The sequence below is a fragment of the Haemaphysalis longicornis genome, unplaced genomic scaffold (assembly GCF_048455015.1).
Source record: "Haemaphysalis longicornis isolate Haplotype H1 unplaced genomic scaffold, Haemaphysalis longicornis Haplotype H1 scaffold_4, whole genome shotgun sequence".
NCBI classification, from domain to species: domain Eukaryota; kingdom Metazoa; phylum Arthropoda; class Arachnida; order Ixodida; family Ixodidae; genus Haemaphysalis; species Haemaphysalis longicornis.
In genome coordinates this window covers 99815918-99831161 of record NW_027526361.1, presented here as the reverse complement: position 1 = coordinate 99831161, position 15244 = coordinate 99815918, and the positions used below count along the sequence as shown (strand labels likewise).

The 15244-nt window shown below is 43.6% G+C and overlaps 1 protein-coding gene across 1 annotated transcript in view; it reads right to left on the bottom strand.

Moving 5' to 3' along the window:
• Nucleotides 1-15244, bottom strand: part of LOC144179161 (synaptic vesicle glycoprotein 2C-like) — a 283464-nt gene that overhangs the window by 9739 nt on the left and 258481 nt on the right. Inside the window, exons 8-12 of the mRNA XM_077707402.1 lie at nucleotides 14309-14392; nucleotides 11519-11617; nucleotides 9810-9898; nucleotides 8751-8972; nucleotides 3613-3896 (exon numbers count right to left, since the gene is read on the bottom strand). Of these exons, the coding sequence (XP_077563528.1) occupies nucleotides 3613-3896; nucleotides 8751-8972; nucleotides 9810-9898; nucleotides 11519-11617; nucleotides 14309-14392 (778 nt within the window). The remainder of the gene's footprint in view (nucleotides 1-3612; nucleotides 3897-8750; nucleotides 8973-9809; nucleotides 9899-11518; nucleotides 11618-14308; nucleotides 14393-15244) is intronic.

The window sequence follows — 15244 nt, the reverse complement described above, 5'->3', positions numbered from 1 at the left end:
GGCGAACTCCTCCTTGGTCATGGAGCCATCGCCCTCGCCGAGCTTCTGGAGCTTCTCCCGCGAGGCGTCGAAGTCCGGCCGCGGAGGGGCCGGGGGAATGATCATCCCGGCGTAGTCCTCGCTCTCCTCCAGGGCATCATGGAGCCAGATGAACTCCTCGTGCTGCCGAAGCACAGAGAACTCCGGCTTCTGGAAGTCCGACAGCGTCGTCTTGGTGTGGACAGTGAACTTGACCTTGTCCCTCTCGCTGAGGGCATCCGAGATGTCCACCACCAGAGACTGGTCCGCCAGGTCGATCGTGTCTGACCACATCTTCAGCGAGCTGTCGGTCACATTTGCCGCGGAACACCAAAACGAGGAAGAAGACCACAATGCCCTTCCTAGGAACCACGGCCGGCCCCACGTTGGGCGCCAAATGTGGTACCGGGGTTCTTGCACCCGGCCGCGGTTCCCAAGAAAGGACACTGAGCCCCCTCGAACACACCTTTACTTGGAGTCCCGCTACGCCAAGGTACACCGCTCAGCCGATCCGGCTGCACACACGTCGCCCAGCCGAGTCCGCCATGTCCTATCCTCGCTCCTCCCGCGCCACCTCCTTATCCTCAGCCGGCACATGTCCATCCCGTGGGATTGTCCCCCGCCACTATTGCCGGATTACCACACTATATATATATATATATATATATATATATATATATATATATATATATACATATAGCGAATCAGAAAATGGGAAATGAGGGGCTCGTTGAAAATAAGACAGAAATAAGAGTTGGCAGTCAAGAAAACCTCGGAAAGCAAAGGGGAGGATGTGGTAGGTCATCGTAACAGATAGAGAATTTGGAAAGAAAGAGAGTGGAGAAAAAATGCCCGCCAGGTGGTATCTGAACCCACGACCTCCAGAATACCGGTCTGATATATATATATATATATATATATATATATATATATATATATATATATATATATATATATATATAATATAGCACGAGGCGTAAACGAGTGTTCCGGTGTTTCTTTAGTCCGCGTTACGTTCTAGCGAGGAGTAAACGAATGTGTTGGTGCTTTAGTACCGTGACTACATGAGACGGTGATTACTGCGACGACAGGAGATGCCAATAGCCCGAACCCCTAAGGGGCTTCGCCCCTAAAGTAAAAGTGACGCATAGGAAGTAAACATACATATACGAGCGGGGAAAATGGCTGCCCTGGTCCTTAGCGTTCGCTGGCTGACCAAAGTACGGCCAGTTTCTAGCGTTTTAAAATCTTCCTGCGGCAGCACTCGCAATAGCGGGGATTTAGACGGGCGCTGTGTTATCGCTTAACTGCTCCTGGCACCCGAGATTCATTTCTCAGCTCAAATTTTATCGAATGTTTGAGTGTCTACAGGCCAAAGCGACATCGTTAGAATTAAGACATTGTTCGGGAGCCCCTCGCTTCTATGTATAATCGAAACGAACAAACAGAAGAGTCAAAAGCGTGAACACACCGGGAAACTAAAATATGGTGTTTTAGCCAACGACTTAGGCCATGTAAAGCTGTGGGATTGCGTTCACTTTATCGACTCACTGTTCACTGCATTTCTTCATTTGCATAGAATATGTACAACTAAAATATACAAGTATACTGACTAATGTATCCTAACTAATTAAAGAGCTGATCTGAGAGGCACAGTGCTTTCCTGTGGATTCCACTATTGCTAAAATTCCGGATGCAAGGAAGGTGTTCATGTATAAATATATTATGTGTATTTGAAAGCTCTCTCGATTAAGGCTGATTGCACCACGCACATGATTTTATGAACAGACAAATGTTGTTATGATGACGCTGACAAGGACACGGAGGCTTAAGACACACAGTAGCCTTTTCAACCTGCACATAACACAATTCACTGAGGAGAAGAAATGCATGTGCCAGAGAGGTAACAAGTAATTTAGTGAACCCGAAAAACATGAACGAGACAAAAAATCTCTCTCTCTCAATCTCTCTCTCTCTCCCTCTCTCTCTCTCTCTCTTACTTTATATATATATATATATATATATATATATATATATATATATATATATATATATATATATATATATATATATATATATATATATATATACTTTCACCCAAGCTAGATATATACACGTTCATCCCAAGCTAGAAACGGAAAACCTTGGAGGGGGTAATATCAACGTGCACGGGTAGTTAGTTATGCGCGCGGGTAACATCAGCGGCTCTAATCTGTGCGAGTTGGTACACAACTGGTACAAAGCAGTTAGGATTCACATTAAGGCAGGCATAGAAGACAAACGGTGTATTCTGTCTTTTCTGTCCGTTTTTGCGCACGTTCGTGGGCTAGCGTAGCACACCAAGAATTAATTAGGAGGTGGGTGGTGGAGGAGCTTTCTGGAAACGGAGTGCGCACTGCTTACGAGCCGTCTTTTCGCAGCTAATTAGCGCGACCTTCTACGAGCAAGGCTTTCCGAAATGAGAGGAAAGAAAGCGGGCGAGTTTCAAGACGGCACGTGGCCTACCAAATTTGGAACGCGCCAGCTTCGTTTCATTGGAACCTAATTACCACCGTTTAGAAAATAGCTCCTCTTTGAGGTGTTTCCTCTGATTCTTGACTAATGGTAGTCCTAACTTTCCGGCTACTGTACATCCTGCGTTGAACACTTTTACTGTTAATCAGGTTAGCCAAAGTGGTTTAGCGCAGCATTTTAGGGCTGATCCGGATCTTGATAACTTTGACTTCAGTTGTATACGTAGTGTCAGGTTATTTTTTAGAGCCGGCATGTTTTTCGCCCGCAATAGCTGAATGCAAATGCTTGCATGCTACCTGGGGAAACATACTTCGTCCTGTGACTTTCCTTGAGTGCTTCATCAGCATCTGCTGCGTTTAAAAGGTGTCACTACTCTGTGGTAGCGCGTTACGGGTGGGCTTACCCTTCTGATTATCTCAGCTGGCACATGTCCGTTTGACCCGTCCACCTGGTGACCAGAAACAGATATTTTTCTTAACAGTGAGAAAAATGTACAGCTGTTCCTTCCGTAACAGTGTGACCACATTTTGGGGAACATGCCTACTATTCCTTTTAATTAAACCCCAGCAACAACGCCATCTTTTTGGCTTTCTTTATACGGTTTTCATGAGAGGCGCTGACAGCGTGCCGCCAAACTATTTCGGTGTGGGACACAAATAGAATATCTGTCATCTCCGACATCCCTCCGTGCAGTATGGAGACGCAACGCAATGCTGGGAGCATTAGGTGCGGTTTTTAGTGTGTTTTTTTTTTGCTTTTCCACTAGTTCTTCGCTCCTCATCCCACATGATCCTACGCTTCGTTGAGAAAAGTTGCCTTCGATACCGTTCTCTGCTGAGACGAGGAGGATTTGGGGAACAGAATCGTGATGTAGGTTGTTATCTGTGAAAGAGACGCCCCTGCACGTGCGCACCATGCCTTCATCACAAAGTACCTCGGTAAAAGCCTGTAGTATTGAACAAAAGGGGTCGTACTGGTTTAGACGGAATTACTCGCCGCTACATGTGGGAGAAACGGGGGTGGGGGGGTGGGGGGAAGGATATAGGTTTTGAGTAGGCGATAGAGACGAACGAGACCTACCCAGGGTGCGGGCCCGGCCGAGCCTGTCGATGATGCAGGATGAGATGATGTTGCCCGGAATGATGGCCAGCTGCGCGAACAGGTTCTCGATGAACACGTCCGAGAGGCGGAAGTTGACGTCGAAGTCGATGGGGCAGCCCGTGCGGCGGTTGAGGAACGTGGTGCTGTTGTGGAAGGCGCAGTCGCGGAACCGGAAGTCGTAGAAGTCCGTGTCCACGAACCGCACGCCCAGGAAGTCGCACTGCTCGAAGAAACTGCGGCTCGAGCGCACGTCGCTGAAGGTGCTGTGAGCGGAAGAGGGAGGGAGAGGGGAACAAAACGAACCTGTATATGCAGGGAGCGTAAGGATGCACAAGGCCTGTTTTCTTGTGTTGCCACCAAGAGACAGAAAACTTGTAACAGTCTTGTTTTATTTAACCTTTATTTTGGCGATGTCCTTCGCTTTAAGCTGACGGTCATAACCAAGCTACTGTCGCTGTAGAACAACACCTTAAAAATATTAATAATGATAATAATTTTATTGCACAGATAAAAAAGCTGCACAGTCACAGGCCTGTCAAAGCCGCAATGCGCTTGAAGGGCAGACCCTGCTAGACAGTGAAAATACTTGCATATGGCCAAATACGAAAGAGTGACAGAAACGTCTAGTTAAAACGGTACAACATTACCGTCAGTGCATTACAGGCTATATACTCTGCCACGCAGCGCCGGGACCATAAGAAACAAAAGCACTAACAATAAACGAATAATAGGGGTGGGCAAGCAGAGATTCAGACAACTTCAGAACAAAAGGCAAGAAGGCTTTTTGTGCGTATCATTTTTTGCCGAATTCCCCCCCCCCCCCCCTCCAGCCAGGACCGTGTAAAACCCTGCATTTTCACAAAAAAGCAGATTTGGGGGAAGTAACCCGTTTATCTCTATTTACGCTATTATAAGCGTAAATTGCTGTTACAGTACAGTCGAAAAGGACGGCAAGAAATTTCTGTAGTCTGTCGTATTTTTGCGTCTTGCTGTCGTCTTGTCGTGTTCTTGTGCCGTGATTCTGGCAGCTGGATATGTCACGACAGCATGATGGCTGTCGTAGCGACAGGAAATTTTGTTGTGATTACAGGAATGTTTGTCGTTTAGAAAATTGTCGTTGCGACATGAATGAGTGTCGTAACAACATATGATGATGATGATGATAAATTCTTTTATTAGGAAGGGGAGGACCGAAGGTCGCTGGAGGGGGAAGAGGGGGAATAGGGAGGGAGGTAGACACCCACTAAATCACGCTCGCCAGGCCACTGGCAACGCCAAACTCGGCTAAGGTCACCAGGTGTTGAGGATGTTCGAGAATGTCCCTATGTAATGCTTCCATATTTGAATTTTGAAAAACACTATGGTTTAGTCTATGAAGATCAAAAGCGGAGCAGTGCAGAATAAGATGCTTTGTCGTAACAACAGGGCTTCTGTTGGCGCAACAAAGTTTTTTGACGTACGGCAGAAATACTTGTTAGGTTTTCGCGGCATTGCTGTTGTCATTTTAGACTGGGAGAATTCTAAAAATCCACAAAATGAGAAAAAAAAATACTCCGAAAATGGCGAACCATGTAACGCCTTGCATTACCACAAAAGTGTAGATTCCGCAAAAGTTCCGCCTTTAATCGTTATAATAGCCTAAATGGAGATAATTGGTCGGACAGAATTTTGAAAAAAAAAACAAACAATTGCTGCTTGTAAAAACCTCACACTCGAGACAAGTGGCACAAGAATGCTGCGCATTAGTAGACAAGTCTCTGAATTTCTGCAGTTTTTTTTTTTCAGTTTACAACGAGTCGTCACTTCCAAAGCACCGGGTGGGAGTTTGTTGAGGGACGAGGGTACATAATAGGGCCACATTCTTTGACCATACCTTGTAAAACACCGTGGTACCTGATACGGATTTTTTTGGTCTAAGGCTACGCGTAGGAATGTACTTTTCTTTGTAGCCGGTCGTCCAAAGATGTTTTAATACGATCGTTTCCATTAACAGCATAGTGAAATTGGCAATTGTAAGCTTGTAAAAATACTCGTACTTCCGGAGAGGCATAGATTATAGGCTAAATTCTTTAAGAAGGAGCTTACAATCGAGTTCAACCTTTGCTGCCATCGAACTGTTCAGTGACCATACACACAGTAATGCCGTAACGAAGCACACTGTAGCCCAATGCATACAAAATAATCTTCCTCACTTGTAACGTCATAAAGTAACGAAAGTGGTACAAAATGTACGGAAGCGCGCGTAGCTTTCTACCGGCGTATGCCAGATGAAAATTACATGTGAGCTCATTGTCAAAGATTAAGCCGAAATATTTAATCGACGAAGCATACTTACCTGGCTTGCAAGAACAAGAACAACATAAAGGCGTGTGCAGCGTTAACGGGTAATCAAGTACAGCTTTATAAAATGAATTGTTGAAGCAAAAAAGTTGTGTTTTAACTGTATTAACAATAATTGGCGAAAACCAGTCCATTGCAGTAGTTGCAGCAGCCTGCAGTGATATAACGGCCTGAGGACAGTGTGATGCTGTGGAAATTATCAAAGTGTCGTCGGCATACTGAAACAGCGGAGTGGAAATTACAGTAAACAGATCATTAACAAAAATAATAAACAGCAAGAGGCTTAATATCATACCCTGAGGAACTACAAATTTTATCGGTATGAATGCTGATATGAGACTCCCCTAGAGAAATACACTGACGCCGGGCGTGCTAGAAGTTTTGAAGCAACTGCAAGACTATAGTCCTCTGAATCCAAGCAAGAAAAGTTTACGTAACAGAAGACTATGGAAGTACACTGCCAATTGCTTTCTTAATATTCAAGATCAGAGCACGGGCAACTTTAGTGTGTTTGAAAGCCGAATTCGACCAATTAGAAAAGTTTTCAAGAAGAGTTTCAATGCCTGTTCTTTGAACAAACTTACTGGTGAGGTGAAATGGCATTGTGAGTGTCTAAAATGTCAGTCGTAATTCGGTATAAATATTTTTCTAGTATCTTAGCGAGACGTGGTGAAATATGGGCCTATAGTTTTATATGTTGCTACGGTTGACTCCTTTGTGAGGAGCAGTCTCTATCACCACTTTCATATCAATGGGTATGTTGCCCGTTGCACAAATGCTGTTCATGAGTTACACCAGTCAACTTTTCATGACGAGAAAATTGCAGCGCAGGTCCGAGATCTAAATTTTATCTATGCCTGGACGTTTAAGTTGGTGGGGGCTAGCTATGTTCTGTGATGGAGCGAAGATGGGCAAATTGCAACAAACTGCTTTATAGGGTGCAGCGCTGCGTATCTGGTCTTGCAATAATAGAAACTCGAGAAAAAAAAAGTTGCTGAACTTCTCAGTTATGCTTTGAGCGTTCCCAGGAAAAACAGTTAAAATACAAGCAACGTTACTGTAACGTTTTTCTCTGGCTTAATATTGCTAAGGACCACGTTTTCTTGACGTTTGACGGGCTACATCGAATTCTATTCGAAGCTGACTACGTTTGGCAAGCCGAATCAAGTCTACTTTGTTACTGCACATTTTAAATTTGTTTTGCGGCTCAACACAGTTAGTAGACGACCTAGCTGTTTCTTGAAGTAAATCTTCTTCTTTTATTGCGACAAGTACATCAGCTCACATCCACTTGTTTTTGGGGGGTTTCGAGGTATAATCCTGTGCTCGCGCGTAGCTGTTTTTCTGCAAGCACAAAACATCAACCAACGTTTCGTAAATTTGGGGAGGAGGCACAGTGTTTAAAAAGTGAACCCAGTTATACCGACCTACTCTTCTGCCGAACTACCTGCGATCAGTAACCGAGATAACTTTACCACCAAATCATCCAAAAAGGCTGGAAGTTTTCACAAGCTGTGACAGGAAGACCATAAGTCTCAAAGTTGCACATTCTGTTGTACTGCTCCAAGTCGTTTATTTTTTTGGTTACTTTGTCAATTTGTTCCACCTTCTATTGTACTGCTCCAAGTCGTTTATTTCTGATAATTTTTTTCGCTATCTAAACAACAAATTACAATGTCATTTGCCCGCCCAAAGAGTAATGCGGAATAAAAGAGGCAGTTATTATTTTTTTCACTTACGTCTCTCATACTGCTTTCCGCAACAAATATCACTTTCTAAAATCCTCTACTATAAGTACATTTGCTTGTTTTTTTTTTTGGTGATGGCTTAAGTGTTTGCAGTTCCTCTCACTGTTCTTAGTTGCCCTTTTGTAACCAGGGTTATTCAAATTTGAAAGTGTGAGTATCGCACAGGACAGCAATTAGCGAACTGCATTTCAAATGATGAAATTATGTGTTTCTTTATAACTCTAATTCAACTTTTCCTGCTAAATCGTTCTGGCACAGTAAACTCAATCAATCAATCAATCAATCAATCAATCAATCAATCAATCAATCAATCAATCAATCAATCAATCAATCAATCAATCAATCAATCAATCAATCAATCAATCAATCAATCAATCAACTTGAGGAGAGCGTGCCATCGGAACAATAATTTTCCAGTGTTTCACGCAGTCCGGACGTGTCGGCTGCAGCTGAAAAAAGCCATCTCTAGGCAACATTCTTCTGTCGAAGTGTGAAGCCTCTCAATCAAGGTCATAAAAAAAGAATGCCGCGCGAGCAAAAAAGAACGCGTTGCCAGGTAACACTCAGGATAGTCGGAGCGCGCATGGGCTGCAGGCGGGAGCATTCGAAGAACGTCGTCTGCTACCGATCATAAACGATCGGTGCACCCCCCGATCGAGTGCTACCACTCGCACTTGCCAAGTGAAGCGAGTTAAAGTTTTACGCGTCAGGTTACATACCCGAACCTTCAAGGTTAGCATCAGAGATGTATGAAACCCGACGACAAAAGTTGGCACAGCGCCGAGAGTGAGATCAGGGGCGAAGCTGTCACGGCAGAAAAATGTGTGTGATTGTGCTATCTTGAAGTGCGCGAAATAAATAGAGGATCAATAAGATACAGAAATAAATAAACAATAATAATAGATATTTAAAAAATGGTAGCAGAGATGAGCGAAATTACGCTCACTCGGAATACTGGTTCACTTCGTTGAGCGACCAACAAATTTTTATAGAATTCTGCCTGTGTTGTTGCCGGGTGTCACAGCGTACCTGTTTATGAAGGAGCAGTTGGAGAAGAGGACGTGGTTGAGCACGATGCCGGTGAAGCGAACGTTCTGGAACACACAGCCTTCGAAGTTGGTGTTGTCCAGCGAGTAGTTGAACACGTAGTTGCGGATGAAGTGGTTCGCCTCGATCGTGGCGTCGGAGCTGTAGCTCTCCGACTGGAGCTTGCGTAGATACTCGGGAAACCAGATGCCGATGCCGTAGAACCTGCGTCGGCAGCGCCGGCAATAAAAGGGCGTTAAGGCCCGTTCACACTTGTGACTGGAGCGTCTTGACAAACGCGATTTATGTCGCTCTAGTCGCATCGCGCAAGTCGCTCTTGTCGCGGCGACAAAAATTGGTCGAGACCAAACGACAAGAGCGATGCATGGCGACTGGAGCGACAGAAATCACGTCGCTCAAGTGACTCCAGTCGCAAGTGTGAACGGGCCTTTAGAGCGCGAATGTGCGTTTCGTCTAGACTTAGGCTTCACCACAATTCCCCACAAAGACCAATTAGCGTAACCAAATGTGCGAATTTGGCGAATGATGAGGCCGAGCATGATATATATGCAAGACAAAAAAATAGAATCTGCATTGGGACAACGGCGCAAGGCGTGCATTTTCGCTGTTGTAACGGTGCAGATGCTTTTTGTTTACCTAAATCGCGTTCATGCCCTCGTCACTTGTAAACTTCACACATTTGGTCACTTTGATTGGTCGGCCTGAGGCGTTGCGGGGAAGCCTAACCGCGGCGATTTCCCTGAATAGCTCGAGGAATTGAGTTACGCGGATGGTTTAATTAGCTCAGCCGTCAAAGACTGTGAACCGGTTTCTGGAAGGCTTAAAGCCCGCCACTTAAGGAAGTTGCACAGAAAATGGCATGCTCCAATTGGCCTCCCTATAATTTATGTGCTATTACGTTTAGGTTACTTATAAAGTGCCGCAATCGCTGCTTTGGTAAGAAAAAAGGGAAAAGAATGGATATGTCCAATCAAAAAGTTGGTAGTAATACACCATATTGAATATTTTCATGATTCGTTATGAGAAAATAGTTATACTCACCCAAACGATGTCGTGAGCCAAATAACAAGCAGGACCAACGTGACTTTGGAAAACGGAGGACAGATCATCTGGAAGAATGAGCTCCAGAACTGAAAATGAGAACAGCGTGAAATTTGCACGTTTTTTTTAAATTAAGGCAGCCGTGTAAGGTACTTCGCAATCATGCTTCAAAGCGTATTTACATCTGATTTGATCTACACACCGCGATGAAACTCTGCTTCGCGTTTATAGCCGCGCGTATTGAATTATTCCGAAAAGTGAGTTGTCCGATGAAAAAGCACTGAGACACTGGCTTGTCGAATGCCAGCGTGTTTTCGGCAATTCTGCAGCGGCAACTGCTCAAGTGATTTTAGAGTGGAGACTCTTTGATTTGCCATCATTTTTATTGAGTGGAGAGCGCATTGTGATACCGAAATAAATCTATATTCCTAAATTGTCTGTCCAGCCAGTGTTTTGCTTTTTTGTGCAACGCTAAATAGCCCGGAATAGCGTCAGAATAAACGAATTTTTTTTCATTCTTGTTGCCTTTTTTGCCCGCGTCTAGCCCTTCATAAAATGAGCGGCAAATGAAACATTCAGGAGAGCTACATGTTCTTTTTTCTTGAGGGAGCAGCTATGGCCGCGCGTAAAAACAACGGAACCAAAAAAATTGTTAAACCGTAGCACAGACAGGCTGATGGTGCCAAATGTGACAAATGTGTTTGCTACGGGATAAAACTACAAAGCAGTCAATTTAATAGAATATAGTTACACGAGTAATCAATTTCGAGGGGAGCTCCTACACAAGGGAAGGCGTATGTACAGGGTTAAGAGAACATGGACCGGTAAACCGTATAAACTGGAAAGATAAGCTCAGCTTGTACGGGAGGAAACAAAGCAGGTAGTACATAAGGGCGGGGAGACAAAAGAAAAGAGTACTAGGTAAGACTAGCTTTAACATAGTTTGAACCATAGAGATAGGATACTATTTATTATATTTGATTATAAAATATTTCAAATAAGGGGCTTCAGAAGATAACTTTGATATAAGGAGAGAGGCCTTGACCAATGTAATCATCGTCATCATCGTACGAAGCGCGAAATGTGCGAATAACACTATACTGAACTAAAAAATCAAGGCCAAGATGATGGGATTTCAAGCCCTTTTGTATTCTAGGAAAGCTCAGATATTCGTTGGAAGCTATCGGTGGAATGATGCCAAACGACTCTTGCCCCCTCCTCCACCTGCGGGGAGCGGAGTAAAAATGGTTACACTCACAGGTAGATCGTGCTTCGTTCAACGGCTTCGAAAGAGTATGTATTTTGCATGTGTCATGGCCACGTCGAATTCCATGAAGAAATAATCCCAAAGCAGTTCGCATTTACTATGCACTATGCGTCACATTATATATGTCCAGTTCTTCTTTCTCGGGTGTTTCTCCATTAGAATGGGGAAAAGAATTTATATACCAAAACAACAGCCAGCAAAAGTTGATCGATATTTGGTCCGCAAAACAAAACCGGCGTTCTTTGAAGAAATCCTCGCAGGTAAAATTTTATCTCGAAGCACGCTCCGGCGCCTCCAAGTTATCGCTAATTAGAAGGCTCCCTTTATTTTTACGGCTAAGTGCTTCCCTTCTTAATCTATGCCTGCGCAGGAGCTTGCATTAAATATTTGAACACCGTCTCCCTGCCTAAAAGTTTAATGTTTTACTGCTTTGCATACTCACGCTTTCCAACGAGAAACAAAGATCCGACAGGATGGTTCTATTCACTGCTGGGGGAACTCCGTGAAACGCTCTCCGGCCTGGCAGTTCCAATTCAGAGAGCTGAAATGGGAACGGATGAGTCTTTAATGATAAATACGGATTTATTTCGTTGGGCTTCTCTCTTGAAATTTTACAATATTTGGTCGTCAGTGACGTTCCCGTATGCTTTTCTTAATACTCCTTTCCCGGTATTTTCACCATATTTTTATCGGTTTAAAAAATCGATCTTATATGTTTGGATATGTTAATTCTTGGCATTTAAGAGGCGTGGTATAATAAATTTAATGTTTCTTTCACTCCACATGTCTCACCCGAAGGATTAATTCTTCGAGTGCCCGTTTTCAGTAAAAACAGGTTGGGTTTCACTGTTTTTTGGTGATATAGGCAGTGAGTACCTTGAAAAAAAAAAAACAAAAAACAAAAACAAAATATACGCATTATAAAATGAAACCCAAGCGCAATAACAAAAAAAAAAAAGACGCAACGAAATGAAGGCAGCTTAAATGGACACTGCAACACTTCCGATAAACGCTTTCACTCTTTCCTTCTGGTCTGGAAGCACTCTGAAAGCTTTAGTTATCGCCAGCACAAAGCAGCACTGCGCGAATTGCTCGTCGCATCAGATCTGCCTTCTATTTCTGCTTCGCTTTTGTGGCGATATTTTAAAGGGAACCTGCAACGCTTTCGCTAAGCACTTTCACTCTTTCCTTCGCGTCTGGAACCACTGCGAAAGCTATAGTTATCGCCAGCACGGAGCGGCACTGCGGGATTTGCTCGTCGCACCAGATACGCCTTCCATTCCTGCTTTATTTTGTGGCGTTTTTTTTTTTTGTTGTTGCTATCGAAGAGCGTTCATTGCTGCAACTGAAGGAAAACTGGCCAACAGCCGCTACACGGCCTTAGTGACATAATTTGAGCCGTCGAAAAACGGCAATACCGGGAAAGAGAGAAAAATCTTTTGAGCGAGTTTTCAAGATATATCTGATGGGCATAGAGCAATAATTTTTGACTGAGGTACTTTGCGACCCCCTAATCTAAGTGCTAGGTGTGTTGGGTGACTACGTTCTGCAAGCATTTAAGATATCAAAAAAAGTTGAAGAAAGTGCTACAGGGTCCCTTTAAAAGCAGCTACCGAATGCATTTATTGCTGCAACTGAGAGGAACCCGGCTCATGGCCGCTGTATCGCTCTAAGGACGTAAATCAAGGGCTCGAAAAACGCCAATACCGGGAAAGAGAGAAAAATCTTTTGAACAAGTTTCTATGTTGACTGATAGGCACAGATCAGTAATTTTGTTTTGCCGAGGTACTTCGTGACCACTTCTGGCCACTCCTCTTCTGACCCCCTTCGTGGCCACTTCGCGACCACTTTTGGCTGAGGTACTCCGTGATCAAGAATAAGCTGGATGTTTTTATTGCCTGCAGTCTGAAAGCCTTTAAGACTTAGAGAAAAGTGGAGAAAAGTGTTGCAGGGTCCCTTTAACCAAAATAATTCTCTGCGCCATGTGGCAACTCGGAAGTTCAAATTCCGCGCCCGTAACTATCACGCAGTGATGGTCACGGGCCCGAAGTCTGCACTTGCAAACATGCTCGTTCGACATTGTCACTTTTGAGTTAGACGCCGGGTGAAATCCCGGCAGTTATGTACGTTAAACCCTCGTCATAACAAAACCGCTTTATTCGAATTTTCGCTTCACTCTAAGTTTTCACAATGCCGATTGGAGTGCACAAAGAGAGCAAATTATCACCGTCATTCGCTCTGCCTCCGCAGCAACAATAACATTGTCTCTGCGTGTTAACTCAATCGCAGGCATGGTACGGATACTTTAGAATTTGTTCGGAAAAAAGAAACACCAACTTCAAAGCGAAAATATTGACTTGCCGACCTTTATAGCGCAAAGCTCTTGAGAAGGGCTGATCAACCGCACGAAAACAACAACAACAACAACAAGAATAACGCTTCCTTCTCTCACTATTAGAAGGCAAGAACTACACAGTAGGAGGCAGATGACGCATGCGCACAATATCATTTCTTTACTGCTACCTAAGCGAGTTCTCACAAAGCAGCTCAGGCCGGTGCACTCACATCATACACCGATGAGCTCCCGAACAACGATGTTTATTTTCTCCTCCTCCCTCCCTCCCTCCCTCCCTCCATCCCTCCCTCCCCCCCTCCGTATCTCTCTCCTTTCTGCGTGACCTGTATGTTTGTGACTACCGTCATACTTGCACGCTGCCAGATTTTGTTGGGGCGGTCGAGCCAAAGTAAGCCGAGCACTACGCTCGGTCGTCTGCTCCTGCCACCGAAATTGTCAATACTCCCTGCTAGCTCACCGTCCGCACCGAGTTTTAGACGTCTCGAACGCGGCCGCCCTGCTAGTTTACCCTGACCAACGTTCAGACCAGCGATGGCAGCGAATTCTGGTGATAGCACAGGGGGTAGAAATTGCGCATGATTTCTCAACAATTTTCATCATTTTACAGTCAATCACCAGTGATTTCATTTATTACTTTGGCAGAATCGTTCCATTTTCTACAAATATTTTCGCCTGAATTTACGCAGCATGGGGCGATAGCTTAGACAGCAACTTTTCGAAATTCTTACAATGGACAATTCTCATACCGAAAGCTGCGCCTTTACAGTATATAGATAACAATTAGCGTACGGACATCGGCGGCATACTCGCACGGCCCGTTCTGAGAGGTTAAACCAAAATAAATAGCAGGCGGTCGAAAGCGTTCAGTACGTGTACCTGGTACTCCACTCCGGGCTTGTTGGTGTGGTTCATCCTAAATATTTGCTGGTAAACACACATGGCTTCTACGTCACGGCCCATCTGAAAGAGACAAAAAATGCAGGAAGCTCACACTAAGGCGTAAGACTTGAAGGTAGCGAAGCTGAAGCTGTACGCAACCTTCACGACCATTACGATGGTTGGTTGGAAGCTTTGTATTTATTCAGTATGTGACCTGTATTATTTTAGATCCCAAAATTTAGAAAAGGAAGTACAGAACAGAATATATATATATATATATATATATATATATATATATATATATATATATATATATATATATATATATATATATATATATATATATATATATATATATATATATATATATATATATATATATATATATATTTATTTATTTATTGATACTGTCAATCCCTTCTGGGATTTTTACAGGAGCAGGCATAGTCAAAGAACACATGTCGAAAAGATTTTTTTTTTACAATAGTTAACGAAGAAGTATAACGACGATTGACTCGAAGTACAGAGCTTGCAGTAGCACAGAAATTATTCAATACAATAGATGCAACAAAGATAAACGACGAAGAAAAGAAAAGATAGCGCTTGCCAATAAGGTATCGAAACCAACGCAGAAATTATACAATAATAAAAGCAAGAAAGGTAAACGCCGAAAAAAGATGGGACTTGCTCAAAAAAGTATCGAAATTACACACATTGGCGCACGTAGCATGGGAGACCTGTTATCGAGGAAGGATAGCCATTTCTGCTAGAGAAGTGAACTTGTCTACTGTTGTTTGTTGAGTGATGGAGCGATCTAATAAATTCCACTCTCTGTTGGCGCGGGGAAAGAAAGAAAAGTAGAACGTGTCGTTATTGCAATCGTATTCTTTGAGTGTGTGTGAATGTTTGTATCGCGTTGGACGGGTTTTATTG